Source organism: Sinocyclocheilus grahami, unplaced genomic scaffold, assembly GCF_001515645.1.
Source record: "Sinocyclocheilus grahami isolate Dianchi unplaced genomic scaffold, SAMN03320097.WGS_v1.1 scaffold518.1, whole genome shotgun sequence".
Lineage (NCBI taxonomy): Eukaryota > Metazoa > Chordata > Actinopteri > Cypriniformes > Cyprinidae > Sinocyclocheilus > Sinocyclocheilus grahami.
Genome location: NW_015505697.1, coordinates 722,941 through 742,045, shown reverse-complemented (window position 1 = coordinate 742,045; position 19,105 = coordinate 722,941). Strand labels below are relative to the sequence as shown.

Below are 19,105 nucleotides of genomic sequence, written 5' to 3'. Positions count from 1 at the left end.
TTTCAAGGCACTTTTGATTGCATGTTCCAGGCAAGGACCTTCTGCACCTACTCCAGGGCCACATCTGCGTGTCCCACGCCTGCGTAAATATCACTTATCCAAACCTCTTCCAGAGACCTTGGCATTGTTGTGTATTACCAGTATATGAAATTCTAATTTACATTAGATGTTATATAGCTGATGTCAGTTGATAACAAATGATTCATTTATTTGTTTGATACATAATTAGGTTCTTCACCTTATTTGTTTCAGAGTAGCAACAGTTTATCCATCCAGATAATGTAGCTCTGACATAGCAACACCCAACATAATCACTTGCATTTTATGCATCTTATGCACTTTATTCCCATTTCATTTATGGTATTCATTTAGTAGTTGTTGATTACTCTTGTTTATCTTTTGTTAATAAAATCTATTTGATTACACTTGTGTCTTCCTTGTGTTGATGATACAGAAAGAGGTTCTACAAGTAAGAGATCCCACCAATCTTTCTTATGTGATGTACTCATAACCACACCTTAAGTAACACGTGATCCAAATATCATAACGACATTGGTGACGCAAATACCCATCACGACACTATTTCGCCGAAGCAAATTCACTACAATTCTTAGACAATCTCTATTAATTAATTCTTTTTTAATTAATATCGACAAAAGAGTGTAGCTTTTAATATCAGCCATAGCATGAAAATATCATCTTATCAGTATTTTGCAGATTTTTAATATCGGTGTATTCATAGCAGAAAGTCCTACATAACAGGTCTCACCCATGTGCACTGATATGAGTATCTAACCTTGTTCCCAGTGCAAATGATGTAACTGGCATGAATAAAGCAGAGGATACAAACAAACCATATGCATCCACCATCTCTGGGTGCTCATTAACATGAAGTAAGCCCAACCATCTGTCAAACTCCTCCCTCCTGAATCCTCCTCTTTACTTTTTATTCTCTCTCACTAGTCCTTATTTTTCCACTCTCACTCTTTCAGTATTGTTGTTTTTCTTTTAACACCTTCTCCTTTGTGCTCCCCTTCATTGCTGGGGGATACGGTGATGGTGGAAGGGGGAGCATTATTAGTGCTGAATATATAATCAGCTGTTTTTCTTTTCTTCCATAATCCTGAGGCCCTGGAAAAAAATTTTTTTTACCACTTAAAGGGCCAGGATATGGAAATGAGAATCTTCAGCCTACTGCGACTCTTTCTTTCTAAGCTCCACCTTCTTTTTTTAATGATATATTTGCATGCGGTTTGTGTTCTCGGACAAATGGTAGGGGTGTTATGATATTGCTGGGATATTATTCAGAGTGAATGGGAAAACAGAAAGGTGTTCATTAATTTTAAAAGCCTGCAGCTTATAAGCGAGGTTTTTTTACATCCTAGTTAGTCCCAGAGATTATGGTCCTTTCTTTTATATTCTTCATGTCTCACCACCAGCCTGAAACAACCTGCCACGTCTTTATCTCTTGTTCAGTTTGATAGGATGCATCTTAACCCAAACAGTGAAATCCATCGCAATCTTAGAAAACAACTAAAGAGACCTCTTTAACTAGGCTTTTGTACCAAGGGCTTTTCTGCACTTACACTACTGCTCTGTTACTTATGGAAATTTGATATGGTAGTGCTGCTTATTAGCATATTACATTCTCCCTTAAATGAATCCCTTCTGCATGTATTATTATCCATTGTAAGTTGCTTTGGATAAAAAAAGTCTGCAAAATGAATAAATGTAAATGCTAATTAGGAAGACAAAGAACACTCTCCTCTGCCAAATAGCATCTCTGAACCACGTCTTTGGGTGCTACCATGTGCACCAGCTTGAAAGGCTTGCATATTACGTGTTAATGTATGGAGTGTTTAAACTACCTGTAAAACATGCTAATAGAGCTCTGATGGAAGAATCTATTGAACCTCGATGTGAATGAACAGGGATGGTTGGCAGTTTCAGACCGCATCCACTTGTTTTGTGAAATCCCCACACACAAATAGAGCTGCCAATAAAAATCCAGCTGTTTTTGAAATTCCAAACCAGCATGACATGCCTTCACAATATACCCACCAACCTTGGGCTCTATGGACCAAACTGTCAGGCAAGTTTCATAATGTCATCCTAGCACTCTGAGGAACAGTGCGACAAATATTAGTCTCCCTACAATCATCTGAGCAGCACTGTCAATGTCTGTTATGTAGCAGCAAAGTATTCGTTATGGCCAATAAATTGCAGATATTAAAATTGTATATAATATTTAGAAAAATAAACAAAAATAAAACACTTAAAACTAAAATAAAAGTTAATTTAAGAATTGCAACATTATAATGCACAGTAAGAAAATAATGGACAATCAGTTTAATATTTACAAAAGATTACTATAAACTAGTGCTGTCAAACGATTAATTGCGATTAATCACATCCAAAATAAACGTTTTTGTTTACATAATATATGTTTATGTACTGTGTATATTTATTATGTATATATAAATACACACACACATACAGTATATATCTTGAAAATATTTACATGTATATATTTATATTTAATATAAATATTTAATATATAAACAACATATTTTTCATAAATATATGCATGCATGTGTTTGTATTTATAGAAACATAATAAATATGCACAGTATACACATTTTGTAAACAAAACTTTTATTTTGGATGCGATTAATCGCGATTAATCATTTGACATCAGTACTATAAACTACAGTTATTATTGTTTTTAAAGATTTTCTTCATGTGAGCACAAAATGATGGCAAAGGTATTTTTTAAATGCAAAAATAATGCAGAATTAAATATCCAATACTGGCTGATACTAGGGCTGCACGATAAATGGCATGCAATATTTAACGCACATCTTGTCAGTAAAGCCGGTTCTTTAATCAGCGGTAAATCTCCATCACCTGCAGGCGTTCACATGGAGCAATGGCATGCAATATTTAACGCACATCTTGTCAGTAAAGCCGGTTCTTTAATCAGCGGTAAATCTCCATCACCTGCAGGCTTTCACATGGAGCAGCATTAACTACACAGAGCCGTTGTTCACCGACAAGCTGCGCAAAACCACGATCATATTTTGTGCATGTTTTGCGCAGCTTGTCGGTGAACAACGGCTCTGTGTAGTTAATGCTGCTCCATGTGAAAGCCTGCAGGTGATGGAGATTTACCGCTGATTAAAGAACCGGCTTTACTGACAAGATGTGCATTAAATATCACATGCCATTTATCGTGCAGCCCTAGCTGATACCAATACATTTGAAAAACATTATTGTGCGTTCCGATTTGCAATTTATCTGCTTACTACAAAAGTGCTTTGTTGTTGTTCAGAATACTGATGTTTAAAGAGGAAAAGCACACAGTGTGCTGGGACCATCTGCACCCTCTCTATCGGTCTATACATTCCAGCCTCTTCTCAGATTGACAGAGAGCATCCCGAGACAGGAGGGCTGCTATTCAGCACAGTGAGAGCATGTTTGCACAGTCATCACAGAGCAGTGCCTCTTGAATGGGGTGGTCACCCTTATTCACAGGCCTCTAGGGGAGAGAGAGAGAGATGGAAAGACGAGAAGGGGGTGGGAAAGGGGAGTGTTAGGTAGGGGAGAGGCATATGAAGCAGGGGTGCTGAAAGCCTGGTGAAAATGACTGATTGCAGGAGAGGTCAGAGGTCAAGGCCAGAGCTAGCTCCATTGTGCATGGGTTGGAGAGGGGGTAATGACCAAGAAGCACATAATGGAGTTTAAAAAGGGGAAAAACGAGGGAAAGAAAGGGAAGAAATAGGTGTACTGTTTTTGTCTGCTCAGCTGCAAAACATGGTGAACATTATCAACAGTTCTTTCAAAAAATAAGGATAAAAATCTTGAAAAAAATCTACATTTATTTTTAAATTCAACTTAGAAGACAGTAGAGACTGGACAGAAATGTAGGCGGAAAGTAAGCTAGATTCAAATCTGCATCCATGAGCATGTGCATCACCCACTGCACTGTGTCTCCTTGTATACGAACATTTTACATTTCAGCAATGAAAAAACATGATGGACCAAACTTGAAAACAGGGCAAAAAAGCCCCTCAGTGAATGAAGCCCCTCTTTGAAATACAAAGCACAAGATTACCGATATCAAGCACAAACGCAGCTATAATACGCATTCACACATGCATGTATGTGCAGTATGTGAAATACAGACATAATAAATAACCACCTTCAAAGTCCTTCTAAGAGCTGGCCGGTGCTGTGTGATTTGACTGCGGGTCACTGTGGCATTTTGATTACTGCTGTAATAGTGTTTTATGTTTATGGAGCAGGCAGTGACCCCACCCTCTGCTCCTGCATCTACTGAACCGCATGACCTCTGCTCTGCCTGCAGCACTCTAACACATGTCTGCAAACCTCCACGGATACAGAGCGCACACTCACGTTTGATTCAGTATTAAATAATGCAATAATATAATGAAATCAAAAAGGGGTCATCGGATGCAAAATTCACTTTACATGTTGTTTGAACATAAATGTGTGTTGGAAGTGTGTGTACACATCCACCCTATAATGCTAAAAATCCACCCAGTGTTTTTTTTTAAATCCCTATTTTAAAATACCCTTTCTCAAATCAGGCTGTTCTGAGATTCCTGGCAGAATGACGTAGTTCTGCACAGGCCCCTCCCACGATAGTTGATTGACAAGGCCATCTTACATTAGACCTGCCCTGAGTGAGCTGTCATCAGTCCACCATTGTGTCGACTCGGGTGCAGGGAAGACAAGAATGTCTGCGATTAAGCGGTTGAGCTGTTTTGTTGTTGGATGTAATAATGAACATAGCAGTCGCCATTTACTCCTGACATCTGAGCCGCTGAAGACGCAGAGGATTAACATTACTTTTGTTTTTGAAGGGAATGTGTGTCCGATCTACCTAAACGCATCTGTTCGCACAAATCATTTGTGATCCAGCTTCATCAACAGATGAAGTGAGTATAAGGGTTTTTTATGAATCTTTGCAAATCGCCTTTCCTAATAATGTGCTAGTTAGCAAGTTTCACGGCTAAAGTTTATAGTCTGCTCGTCACCCCACGGAAGAGAGGGGCGGGGTGAGCAGAGCTCATTAGCATTTAAAGCAACATGAAAGGAAACGGCTTGCTATAAAAAGAGCTGATTTTAACAAGGTAAAAAGGGTGGTTTTTTACACTACCATTGAGAAATTTTGACCAAAGTATGTTATAGACTTTTCATTAAGACCCTAAAGAATCATATCAACTTGTGGAAAATGGCCATCCGATGACCCCTTTAAATTAGATTACATTATTTTGGTGTAATTTAGGGATGCACCAATATTGAAATTTAAATACTGATACTGTCCAATAATTGATATGGCCAATGACAAATAAATAGCTGATTATAAATCTAAAGAACACTAAAAACTCAAACAAACTCGTTCTTGTTCACAAATGCTCTATACTCTACAGTAATCTATATGTGCACAGCAACTGAATCCAACACACCCTTACAGGGAAAGTGCTCTTCAAAAGTTAGTTTCCTTTAACTTTAGGTTAGTGCTGTTTATGGCAAAAGTCATCTAAACCTTAAAAAAAAAGCTGACACACACACACACACACACACACACACACACACACACACACAAACACACAACAATAAACAAACAACATATCTAAAAACACAACTGGGAATTGTAGTGCTCTTCAAAAGTTAGTTTCCTTTAACTTTAGGTTAGTGCTGTTTATGGCAAAAGTCATCTAAACCTTAAAAAAAAAGCTGACACACACACACACACACACACACACACACACACACACACACAAACAAACAACAATAAACAAACAACATATCTAAATAAACAACAAATATACTGGGAATTATTATTATGGATGCAACAATATTACATTTCTTGTTATGGCCAATAATTGATAAATGGCTGATGTTAAAAATGAAAACAGCCTGAACTCTTGTTCCAGATACATGTAAATGCCAGTGTACGTCTCAGTGGAGGTACGTGAGAGCGTACAAAATGTACAAAAGAGAGGTGAGGGCAAAAGGACAAGCTAGTGAGTTTGTACATGTTGTATGTGTATGTTTACATGTCACTGTAAGCATATGACACATGTTTGGGGAGGCTGCCTATATGTGAGCTCTGGATTAATGTGTGCACATGCAAGTTTGTTAAATGTATAATCGATTGTCTCTCTGAACCTCTTGAAGGTCAACATCTCCCTGTCTGTCTGTGAGGAAGCTGGGTTGCCTGTTGGCAGGCAGAGAATCCCCCAACCAACATTGATAAACAAACACACAACTATCATTATATAGGCTGCTTAACATGCTTGTGATGTTTCCACTCTGAAAAAATGCTGCTAAGTATCAGAGATGACGTAAGCACAAGAGCTGACAATAAAACACAATTAAGGTGAATTGTGTAATTGTTTTCGATACGCTCTCTTATCCCAGTTTAATGTGCAGAGCAACAATCGCATAGATTTATCCAGGAGAGGTGTGTTATTACTTTTCAGAATTATGATATTCCAGCAGTGGATGATGAAACAAGCAAAAGAATCCCACAGAGTGTCATTTAGTAAAGAAGCACATAGCTCATACAGCGGTGCCAGCAACACCAAGATCATGGGTTTGATTCCCAGAGCATGAACTTATAAAATAAATACTTTCAATGTAAGAGACGATATATAAATAACTATTACTGTAAAGTTTTAATAATAATTCAAATTCTATGAGAATAGAGAGATTCACACCACAGCTATAACGATAGTGACACAAAGAAACTATAATTTCCTCAAAGTGATTTTTTTTTTTTTAAAGAGCTTTAGCGTCTAAAATGGCAGATGACAAAATGACAGTGTACGTTGTCGTTTACAATAAACATAACATTATAGTCTGTTGGTGAGTGGATGGTAATGCATTTATCATTATAGTTATCATTCTTGGTGAATCACTCATAACCCTTATGAAACCACACAACATCATGACATGAGCAACACTAAACATAATTATTATTATTACTCATTTATAAAATGAGTTTTGCAATTCAGTTTGGTGATGCAAGAGACGCAAGCAAAAATTACACACACTAAAATGTACAGTAAAACAAGATTACACAATTTGTGTGTAATCCTTTAAAATACACAGAACTGATGTTGTGTCAACACATATGGGCCAGCAATGTATAAGAATGAATCAATAAGAGGAACGGACTCATTCTCTGCTCACTGCTCCACTTTATGAGTCAATTAGCTAATGGTGCTGCTCAGACTCAGAGATTCCAACTTATCCACTCCTACGCGCTTTCTCTGCATACCTGCTTCTTTTCACTCCAGTTAGGCCATGCCTGTCCCAGCCTTTTTGTCTTTCCCAACTGATTTCTTCTAGCAATGAAAAGCAGTTCTCCATCTTTGCTGTTATAAATTTGAACCTCGATGAAATTGATTTTCTCTCACATCGTAAACATACTCTTTAACTCCCAGGCAATAAAACATTTATAGCGACTGACAAGGAATCACGTTTAATTTACAAACACATGATCATAACCAAAACAGCAGGGGGGAAAATAAAAGCAAAGATAAACAGAAAGCTGAGTGTCTTTCATAGCAGACACAATACGTCCTAGATCAGAAGAATGCGGGACCATGTGTCCTACTGACCTCGACAAGTGGCGTCCTTACGTGGTTGTCATAACACTGTGGCTAGAAAAGGACAACCAGCAACTTTAAAATGTCCTTCAATGACACAAACAGCAATGGCCTTCACTAAAGCCTTCTGTAAGGTGACTCCAAATGTAATAAATTACATTGTGCAAATGAGTAACTCTGGAATCGATGGGCAGCAGTGTACAGCTATGTAAGCAAAATTTATTTAGCTTACACAATTCCTTATTATACATTAGCTTACCGCATTCCTTATACAACATGGAAACAGATCTTGGGAAAAAAATTGAAGCTATATTACATCACGGCTTTATCAGTGTTGTTATTGTAAACTGAAACTAGAACTCTAAAATATCAAATGCTGCCTTAGCAACTAACTGAAATAGGCTTGAAGTTGACCAAAACTAAAACTGAAGTAAAAAATAAAGACAAACGCACATAACAAAATTACTAAAACCAAAAAAAAAAAGAAGAGAAAACTAAGTGCAAATAGCCCGCCTTGTTGGCAGAGGCCATTTACACTACCTCCGCCCACCAACGTGAGATTGGGTTACTCAAGACTACAAAAGACGTTCGACAAACGTCAGTTCCAGTGGCGTATCTGGTAAGGTGTGTGCTTTTTGATGAGATCAACCCGAGTTCGAATCTGCCATTTGCCAAACTTTTTTTCTCCCTTTTCAAATCTCATATCACATCGGAAAGGCATTTATTTTCAATAAAAATGAAGGAAATAATCAAAAAGTTGTAAATAAAGTATCGGGTAGTGTTAGGGTAAGTGCTTTATTGTCCCAATAAGGTGGCATCCATTTAATAATTTGAATTAATATTATAATTTACACTCAATACGTTATTATTGCGTACGGTTTATGTACTACAATACTGAGGTGCAGATAATTGCCACTATTTGCAATAAGTAGTATAAATAGCAGAAAATCTTGCCATTTTGAAATAGTTTAAATAGAATTTATAGCTAATATATGCACTTAGTGTAAGTAGCATATCGTTAAAATACTGCTATTTTCACTTAGTGTAAATAGAATCCATCGCTATTTGCACTTAGTGTAAATAGCATCTATTGCTAAGAAAATATGCTATTTTCACTTAGTGTAAATGGCTCAATAGCCGCTGCCTAAAAGAAAACCAATTCAAAATATGAATCAATATCAATAATATAAATATATCAATATAAAAATAGTACATACATAACACTGGTCTTTTCCAGCTCACCTGTTGTTGTTCCTGAGTTTGACATGGCCATCGGGCTCTAAGATTTGTCCATTTTTCAGCCAGGTGATCTGTGGGACCGGCTCGCCCTGGGCCAGACAAGTGAAGATGGCAGTGGTGCCCACCGGGCGAGCAATAGACTGAGGGGGCTGCACAAACTCTGCAGGGGCTGCAGACAGATACAGAGAAAGAGTAAGCAAGAGATAATGAGAACTCCATTATTGGCAATACAAAACAAGAGATCATTAAATAAAAAGGCTCAACATTTCTGAAACCTCCATAGCTGTTGGAATATTTCTCAGTAAATTCACTAGGTGACTGCACTAATGTTTCCATTTTTACCCAGTTCCATTTCCATATGCCACATATATGCTATTAACGAAGAAGAAAACCACCATGCACACAATGCCAAGAGAGGGAGGGAGATTGTCTACGTGGCTTTGGCTTTATCACATATATAATGAATGTACTGTGACAGCAGTGGGTGGAAACAGAAATAAACTTAGAGAAAGCATCAGATTAACTCGATTAGAGTAGGGCAAAAAAACTGATTTCCCAGGGCCTGGAGAGGAAGCTGACAATCCATTAATGACATAGTGTGAAAATTAAAACTGATTAAGTGCTGCAGAACAGATGTGGGGGGCTTGGAAGGGATACTTGGAACGTACACCTCTTTGAGACCCCCAGAGCCTTCTGCTGCCCCCAACCTCACCAGATACCCCCCTCCTCCTCATTCACCACGTGGCAATGCTGCCAACTGACACAGAACGCAGCTAATCCAATAGTCATTTACTGCTTAATTAGGACACATTTAATCTGGGAAAATTTGAAATTGCTTACTGATTAGCAACCGTTTGCTCATTTATATCCATTTTAATTACCAGCACACCTTTCATATTCGTTCAGGGTGACTTTAATTATTAGTCCTTTAATCGGCAAGTGTTGATCTTGCTCTCAGTCTCTCTCCTTTATTTTCAGTGTTACCAGCTTCTCTCAATAAATAAATGATAAGAGAGGATCTAACTGCTCTCAGAGGTCCATCCAGTGCATCTCACAGCCCTGCAAATTAGTGCTCTCTTTTTTCTTCTCTTATCCCTGAGAGCACAAGAGAGATCGAGAGAGAATGGGGGAAGGGTTGAGGCAGAGAGTATTGATGTATCACTGTGATATATCATCTGAGACATCTCTTCCTTCTTTTCTTATCTCCCCTTTTCTCTCATTTAGTTCTGTCCCGGGATTTCATTTTTTCCTTCTTACTACCCATTTTTTACATTACATTTTTTAAAACACCTCTCTTACTCTCTCTCCCTCTATCTCTTTAAGGTAAATGAAGAGTATTGCAGTGAGCAAAAGGCTGCTACACCATCTGGCTACTAAGATCATATCAATTCTCAGCTACACCTACAGTGCTGCTCCCGCTATCACGGTTTACAGCTGCTGAGATTCAGTCACTGACGCCAAAGGCACTTCCAGTATGACCATTTGGATGTTGTATGTAGTGTTACTCAGGAGAAATTAACTACAAGTAGTGATGCTACTAAATTAATGTTTTTTTTTGTTTGTTTTCAGTATCTTGACAATAATTAAATTTTTAGTGCAGTGTAGATAAACTTAAAACTTAACAAGAACATGAAATGTTGCAACTGAAATAAGCTGAAGTACTGCAATTACTAGCACTAAAACTGAAATAAAGCTATAGAAATAGATTTACAAAAAACTAATACAATTACCAAAAAGCACAACAAAATTACTTAAACTAAAACATATAGAAATTTAAATATAAAAAAATAAATAAAAAGGATTCAGTGCATAAATAACACTAAAATAACAATGTTGTGCAATCTCTCTTGCATTGTTGGTCAATATGAATCCGTGTATCATTCGATCATTAGTTTTTTATTTAATATTGAAAGTAGAAAAATTAGAAAACGGCTCCTTTTTCGTATTTTCGTTTGTTTCCAAAACATGAAAAACGAGAATTCAGTTTTCGAAATTACATTTTCGTTTTTCGTTCTTGGGTGGAAAAATGAATAAACAGCTTGAATATTTGATTTCTACATGTGGGCGGGAATTAAATGCCCCTTTCTGCTGATTGGTCAGCCGAATATCAAACTGTGCCATCATCAGTTCTTCCACAGTATCACGCAGCAGAATAATAGTCCTCCACTGCTGCAGTTGTACGGATTCTTAACACATTTATTGCAACTACATTTAGTCTTTTTTCATCAAACAAACAGGCTAATGAATAGCTCGACACAACTCATACCTGGGCAGAGTCTAGACAGGGCTTTCTTCTGTGTAGATATAAATTCTATTCTTTGCATCAGCTGGGCATGGTAGGGTATGATATGACCTACCCTGTTCACCAAGTAAGTCTGTTTGTTTAATTAATTCGTTTCAAAATAAATATTTTAAACACTAAGACAAAAAGATCAGGTTTCCTGTTCCTAAAACCTGGATACCCTCAACTCCTATTGGCCGGCCATCTGAAAGAGAGTTGAAGGCATAGTGTTGACAAAGACAGACAAAAGACAAGAGAAAGGGCCATAAAGATAATTTCAAAGAGAATTAAAGAGATCAGTAGAGGGAATAAAAAGAGGCATTGGAGAGAAGATAGAATCACATGAATATCCAGCTATAAAATAATTTCCTGCTCCAGAGGAACTAAAAATAAATTTAACAGAACAACAGAAGCATGTGATGAGCCTCAGAATTTAACAGCACCGGTTAAATGTGACTAATTATGGAGCACAAAGCACCATCCTTCGTTCTGCCCTGGGGCGAGGAAAATCTCATTCTCTCGAGTCAGAGAGAATGAGAGAGAAAAAACACCACCTCTCATATATAAAAAGTGTACCGAGATAAAGTGAGGGTCTGGGGGGCTTTGGACATACGAGACGCCCTATGAACACCAATGACGCAGGATATACCATGTTACCATGGATATCTCCCATACATGTGTAGAACACACACACACACACTTCTGCATGAGCACTGAATCACATCAGCAACTATAAACCGTATCAGTCTAGATCATCTCACTCACTCGCTCGCTACAATTGGACACTCAGTGAGGAAAAGTGCTAATAAAAATTAACAATCCCACTAATCACATCTTCCATTCATATTACTGGCCTCTCAGGTCTCTCATTCTGTTTTGTTAATGTGCCTATCAAAATGACACTGCAGACGCAGTGTTAGGCAGGGTGCAGTTCACATATCACCAGATTTAATTGACTGGCATCTGTTGTGATTTGCACAAACATTTCCACTTTTCAGTCAGCAGCTGTTTGAAGCTTCTCAATCCGGTTTCACACAGTTAATGATAGACATTCATCTGTCTTTAGAGATACACTCTTTTATCCTTTCATGAGTTAATTAACACGTTCAATGAAATATCACAGAGAAACTGACATAAGTGTGTGTGTGCACAGTGCCTGACAGACCCAAGTTAGAGTAGCAGCATATTTCATTTTTGACAGGAATAAAAATGAGGCTGTGAGAGAGAAGTAAATATACAGTGTGTTTCACAGATTGTACAATTATAGCATTTAACAACATGCTAACTGATCTGCTGATGAAATATCTTCTAAAAACAAAAACTCTGAAGTTGAAAGTTTTGAAGTGATCTAGAAACTCTATACAGGGCATGTCAATTGTAAAAACGGTCTATTCTTAGCTTAAGGTAGTTAAACTGGATTTGGAACATGATAGACGGTTTCTGCAGGTCTTCCAGGTCAAAACCAGGCCCTCCACTCAAAAACACAAATTAAACATTTGATGGCTATGATAACCAGTTTTTGCCAGCTAGTCTTGTGGGAATATCAAGACTGAAAAATGGGTAAAAGGGATACAATTAAATAATAATGACATTTTTTTAATAAGTTATTTTTCACTCTTTTATCCTTTCATGAGTTAATTAACACGTTCAATGAAATATCACAGAGAAACTGACATAAGTGTGTGTGTGCACAGTGCCTGACAGACCCAAGTCAGAGTAGCAGCATATTTCATTTTTGACAGGAATAAAAATGAGGCTGTGAGAGAGAAGTAAATATACAGTGTGTTTCACAGATTGTACAATTATAGCATTTAACAACATGCTAACTGATCTGCTGATGAAATATCTTCTAAAAACAAAAACTCAAAAGTTTTGAAGTTGAAAGTTTTGAAGTGATCTAGAAACTCTATACAGGGCATGTCAATTGTAAAAACGGTCTATTCTTAGCTTAAGGTGGTTAAACTGGATTTGGAACATGATAGACGGTTTCTGCAGGTCTTCCAGGTCAAAACCAGGCCCTCCACTCAAAAACACAAATTAAACATTTGATGGCTATGATAACCAGTTTTTACCAGCTAGTCTTGTGGGAATATCAAGACTGAAAAATGGGTAAAAGGGATACAATTAAATAATAATGACATTTTTTTAATAAGTTATTTTGATGGGCTTTTAATGCCTTTTTTAATGAGATATGACAGTAGAGAGATGACAGGAAAGCACTGGGAGGAGAGAGGGGAGCAGGATTAGCAAAGGACCTCGAGACGGGAATCGAACTTGGGTTGCCATGAACGCAGTTACACTATGTGTCGAAGCACTAACCACGAGGCTATTGGCGCCAACATAATAAATAATTCTATTCAGCAAAAATACCTACAGAAATTGTGAAAAAAAAAAATCCTAAAAAATGCTTAGATTAAGAACGGAAGAGGCTGCAGCAGTTATACCAAGCCTGATAGCAAATCTGCAGCCAATGTGCATTATTGGATTGTTGTCGCTTTGTGTGAATATTATTGTCCATGTCATTATTCTTACTACTGTTTTGGACCACAGGTCCAAATCAAACTCAACTGTAAGAACGACACTGGGATGAAAGTAGTAAATGGGGACACATTTGATGGCTATGATAACCAGTTTTTACCAGCTAGTCTTGTGGGAATATCAAGACTGAAAAATGGGTAAAAGGGATACAATTAAATAATAATGACATTTTTTTAATAAGTTATTTTGATGGGCTTTTAATGCCTTTTTTAATGAGATATGACAGTAGAGAGATGACAGGAAAGCACTGGGAGGAGAGAGGGGAGCAGGATTAGCAAAGGACCTCGAGACGGGAATTGAACTTGGGTTGCCATGAACGCAGTTGCACTATGTGTCGAAGCACTAACCACGAGGCTATTGGCGCCAACATAATAAATAATTCTATTCAGCAAAAATACCTACAGAAATTGAAGAAATTGTGAAAAAAAAAAATCCTAAAAAATGCTTAGATTAAGAACGGAAGAGGCTGCAGCAGTTATACTAAGCCTGATAGCAAATCTGCAGCCAATGTGCATTATTGGATTGTTGTCGCTTTGTGTGAATATTATTGTCCATGTCATTATTCTTACTACTGTTTTGGACCACAGGTCCAAATCAAACTCAACTGTAAGAACGACACTGGGATGAAAGTAGTAAATGGGGACAGATTTTTAGGTTGCAGATGCTGTAACAGGCTAATCTATTCCTCCTTGACAACATGTTTGTATCATGTTTTACTGGCCAGGCCTTTCTTCCCATAATGTGTGCGCTTACAGGTAGGTGTGAATCAGCTTGGATGTATGCATTTGAGCAAACTGAACTCAGGAAAACACCGGGCTCCTAAAGAAGATGACAAATGCAAAATGGCATTAATGGCATTAATCACTAACTGCTGGAGATCTATCACATTCATTACTAGCTTAGCCATGATTTGCTCTGGTTGTAATCTAATCCAGCAAAATCCCATTGTGTTAGCAGTTAATTCCAGCAACATTGCAGAAGGTAATATCCACAATCTGATTAGCAGCCGTTACAGGAAGAGACCATCATTTACATTCTTAATGGGAGAATCACATTAGATAATAGCTGGGAGAAAAGAAAGAGTTGAGAATGGATTATTATACAAGTGTGGGAGTCACTGTGAAATCTTGCTTGAGAGAGAGCGGTTGACATGAGTCGGAGAGTAAATGTAAGTAGGATATGTTAACCTTAAAATACATAAATATGGTCTGAACTGGTTATTTAAATGCAAAGACAAAATGCTACAGGCCTCAAGATGGGATGATTCAGAAGAAAAAATATTTTCCTCATTTTAATGCAGGGACACACACACACACAAATGCAGATATAAACATGTTCCAACACAAAAATTACATCAATCACTCTAACACAACCTCAGAAGTAAAGATGAGACACTCTTTTTTTATCTCCATTAATCCTTATCAAGATAAGACAGACAGATGTGGCAAAGAGCATCCGATGACCAAAATTGTCTGAAACCATTTTCAAGCGTGTGGCTTCAGAACTCTGAGCACACTTAAAAATAAATGAGCTATTTTTCACACAGAAACCAATCTCACTGTACAGTATGAGCCAAATTGATCTGTGAAATCCATGTCTTAGCAGGAAGGATGACAGTTTCTTTCACCATTCCAAACCATTTGGCTTCGGTAGATTGGAGTGTAAATTACTTTAATACAACAGCCAGCTTTATTAAATAGGGTCATACAATCAAAAAATTGAACTTTCTGGATTTTTTTTCGCTAAACAAGATTGATGTACTAAGCCAATAATGTTCAAAGCTTTGGGGTCGGTAAGATTTCTGTGATGTTGTTGAAAGAAGCCTCTTATGCTCACCAAGGCTGAATTGATTTAACCAAAAACATGTTAAAAACAGTAATACTGTTAAATATTATTACAATTTAAAACCTACATTTCCTATTTCTTTATATTTTAAAACAGAATTTATTCATGTAATCTGAATTATTATTACTATTTTTTTTATTTTAAAACTGAATTTTCAGTAGCCATTACTCCAGTGTTCAGTGTTACATGATCATTCAGAATTCAGTCAAATATGTTTGATTTGGTGCTCAAGTAACTTGGGTGAATGGAGGGTTCTTGCTGAACTTTTGATACATTTTGTTATACTGAAAAAAAAAAAACTATCTTCACTCAGAAACTGCTAGTGAACTGAACATGACATTTTGAAGTAAAAAAAAAAAACTTAAATAGTATTTTCCTGTGAAAGTTCTCTAATAATCTTCATTTTATTTACATGTTTTTTTTTTACAGTGTAGTGTACTCTAACAGTGGTTTTTAAACCCTAGTGATAATCATAATGGACTGGACAAAATATGATGTCAAAATAGCTGTGCACAAAGGCTATCTATCTGTCTATCTATCTATCTATCTATCTATCTATCTATGACTGTTATGACTTCACAAGCTGTTTTATTGACAATTTAAATGATCGATTTTATGAGACATTCGTTTTATTAAATTGTTCTGATTTTTTAACGTCTTCTGATATTCATTCATGTTTATTTCGTGCTGTAGAAAAGAGGAAAAGATGATTGATTCACATACAATGATCTAACACCACATTAAAGAGCAGAAAAACACATTTATTGTTTGTACTTTGTGATAAAATTGAAAGAATTTACATGCTAAGATTTGTGTTATATTAAAAGCAAACACATTACAAAACATGCTGCAAACACGCCTGCGCGCTACAAATAGGCTAATGAACATTAAATATTATTTCCAATCATTTATACCATCAATGTGAATATTCAGGCAATGTTATCTACCTCAGAAAAGACATTTAGGACATTAAGATAAGGATTGTTGGAGCCCACATTAACCTATAAAGTTTGCTATGCCACTGATTCTGAAATATGACTAAGTAATTAGTTTATTGATTCCAAAAGAACATCACTGAATAAAAAAACAAACATTTTTCAACCTAAGTCATACAGATTTGAAAAAAACATAAGGGGGAGTAAATTATGACAGAATTTTCAGTTTTGAGTGAACTACGCCTTTAATTCTAACTAAATTACTAAACAAGACACCTCAACTAATACCATAAGTAGACTTTAGGGAGAGAAATAAGACATGTAAATAATTTAGGACCTAATTAAGAGACGGTTTTCTAGATATAGATCCATTGGCTCATTTCTTCTCATCTCTGTCCTCCATCACGTTACATTACCTTGCTGGAGGAGATTTTTCCCTTTTCTCTTTGTCAGTTGATTGGGTATTTTATAGTCTAATAGTGTGTAGTGGAAAGCACATTAAAGCTCTCTGCAGCATTCCCTCCGGAGCTGTGCTGGGTTTTGCTCTGAGAGCCACTTGAGGCAATTTAGAGAGAAACTTAAACGAGTCTTACCCAGTCTACTCCACGAAACGATTGGGCGAGGAAAACCCGTGGCAACACACTCCAAGATGGCGGTCTGGTGAACTGTGAGAGTGAGGTTTTCAGGGCCCACTAAGATCATGGGTTCTTTGTAAACAGATGACTGGGAGCCTTCAGGAAGAAAAAGGTAAATGAGTTACAGAAAGAAAATGATTTGGAAAGACTCAAGAAAGCAGAGAAGAATTTTTGAGCATACCCGAGACTGTGAGCTGTGCTCCTGCACTGTGTTTGACTCCCGCACTGTTGTGTGCAACACAGCAGTACATCCCACTGTCCTCAGGGCAAACACCCGTTATCTGCAGCACACCCGTGGGCAACAGAGTAAACCTGCACAGAAAAGACAAACATAGACAGGCCCACAGTGAGAAGGAGACATGTACAGTATGTGCCAGTAACACTGGGTACATCCCTTTAAATGCCATTGTGTGTAAGCATATGTATTTAGAGTAGTACCTGTCATCAGAGGTATCCACGGGTTGCCCGTCTCTTTCCCAGCTGATGACTGGCTCAGGCAGACCATGGATTTGGCACTGAAATCGCCCAACACCTCCCAGCTCTGCACGCACTGAACGTGGCTGCACATGAAAATCTGCCATTGCTGAAGACAAAAGAGACAGAGAAAGACAGATTGCTTAAACCCTTCATACACCCATTATTCAAAATTATAATTCAAAATATCACCACTTGAACACTTAAAAAGAACAATATGCAAATCCTCACAGAAAGCACAGTTTACAAAAGTAATGATGTAGGACAAAAAAGGTTTTATTTGGGCCTTTCAATCTCCCACCACGTCATACTAGAACTCTTCTCTTCTTCAACTTCCCAAAACAAAGTGATAGAGTACACAAAGAGCTGGTCCAGACAATTAACAATACAAGAGCCAAGATTTGATGTGCTCTGATCTATTCACATATTCAGAAGTACAATGTTCATCTGATGCTGCAGTAAGTATGACAACACTGTGAAATATCTGGCAGGTCTTTATAAAGTCCAGTTAAATGTATGTTCAGGCATACAATATATTCAATGCCAATTTCATCAAGCTTAATGGACTGCTTTCAGCAAAAGAAATACTTTTATTCAGAAAGGATGCATTAAATTGATAAAAACGTGACAGTTAAGACTTGTACACTGTTGCTAGAGATTTCCATTTCAAATAAAGGCTGCTCTTTTGACATTTCTATTCAGCAAAGAATCCTATAAATAATAATATTAGGAAATGTTTATTTGCACCAAATCAAGCATACAGTATTAAGGTGATTTCTGATTAATCATGTGATACTAGAATAATGGCTGATAAAAATTCAGCTTTATTTTAAAGTATATTAAAGTTATTTTTAACTTTAATAATATTTCACAATATTAATGTTTTACTGTTTATTTGATCAAATAAATGCATCCTTGGTAAGCATAAGAGACTTCTTTCAAAAACATTTAAAAAATCTTACCAAACCAAACGCAATCTATTGATTGATAATATACTGTATGACATTCCATGTTTAAATTAGGATTTAAATATCTTGACTGAACCTCTTAATCCGGCCTGTTTTTACCTATGTCCACTCAGTCCCTGCATCCACTTTGAGGTCATATATTACAGTCCCATGCGTATAAAAACATAGGAACACTACATTACCCATTAGTGAAAATAAAAAAAAAACACTCCCTCCAACGAGCCAACAAAAAAGAAATGTACAATGGATATTCTTACACAAACACAAATCTACACTGTTTACTGATTCCATAACCAATCATTTATTCTTTCACAGCTTTGGAGTCTTACTTTGATTGCTCAAATACATGAAATCAAACTAAAGTGTGCATCTGCATCTGTTCATGGCCACTGAGTACCAGAGAAAGCGTGTGAGCCTTTGAAAGAGAGCATACAGGTGGATAGTTATTTCAGCAGTCAGATGCCACTCAATAAATGTCCATCTATCTTGCAGGAGAAGCAACCAGTTACAGTATGATGACCAGGATTTGGACCCTGGGTGTGATTTT

At 37.0% G+C, this 19,105-nt stretch overlaps 1 protein-coding gene across 1 annotated transcript in view; it reads right to left on the bottom strand.

The window, feature by feature from the left end:
* LOC107554891 (immunoglobulin superfamily DCC subclass member 3-like) overlaps positions 1–19,105 on the bottom strand; it is an 84,166-nt gene that overhangs the window by 6,048 nt on the left and 59,013 nt on the right. Inside the window, exons 4-9 of the mRNA XM_016237536.1 lie at positions 17,555–17,699; positions 17,298–17,428; positions 17,075–17,212; positions 11,308–11,368; positions 9,676–9,677; positions 8,886–9,051 (exon numbers count right to left, since the gene is read on the bottom strand). Of these exons, the coding sequence (XP_016093022.1) occupies positions 8,886–9,051; positions 9,676–9,677; positions 11,308–11,368; positions 17,075–17,212; positions 17,298–17,428; positions 17,555–17,699 (643 nt within the window). The remainder of the gene's footprint in view (positions 1–8,885; positions 9,052–9,675; positions 9,678–11,307; positions 11,369–17,074; positions 17,213–17,297; positions 17,429–17,554; positions 17,700–19,105) is intronic.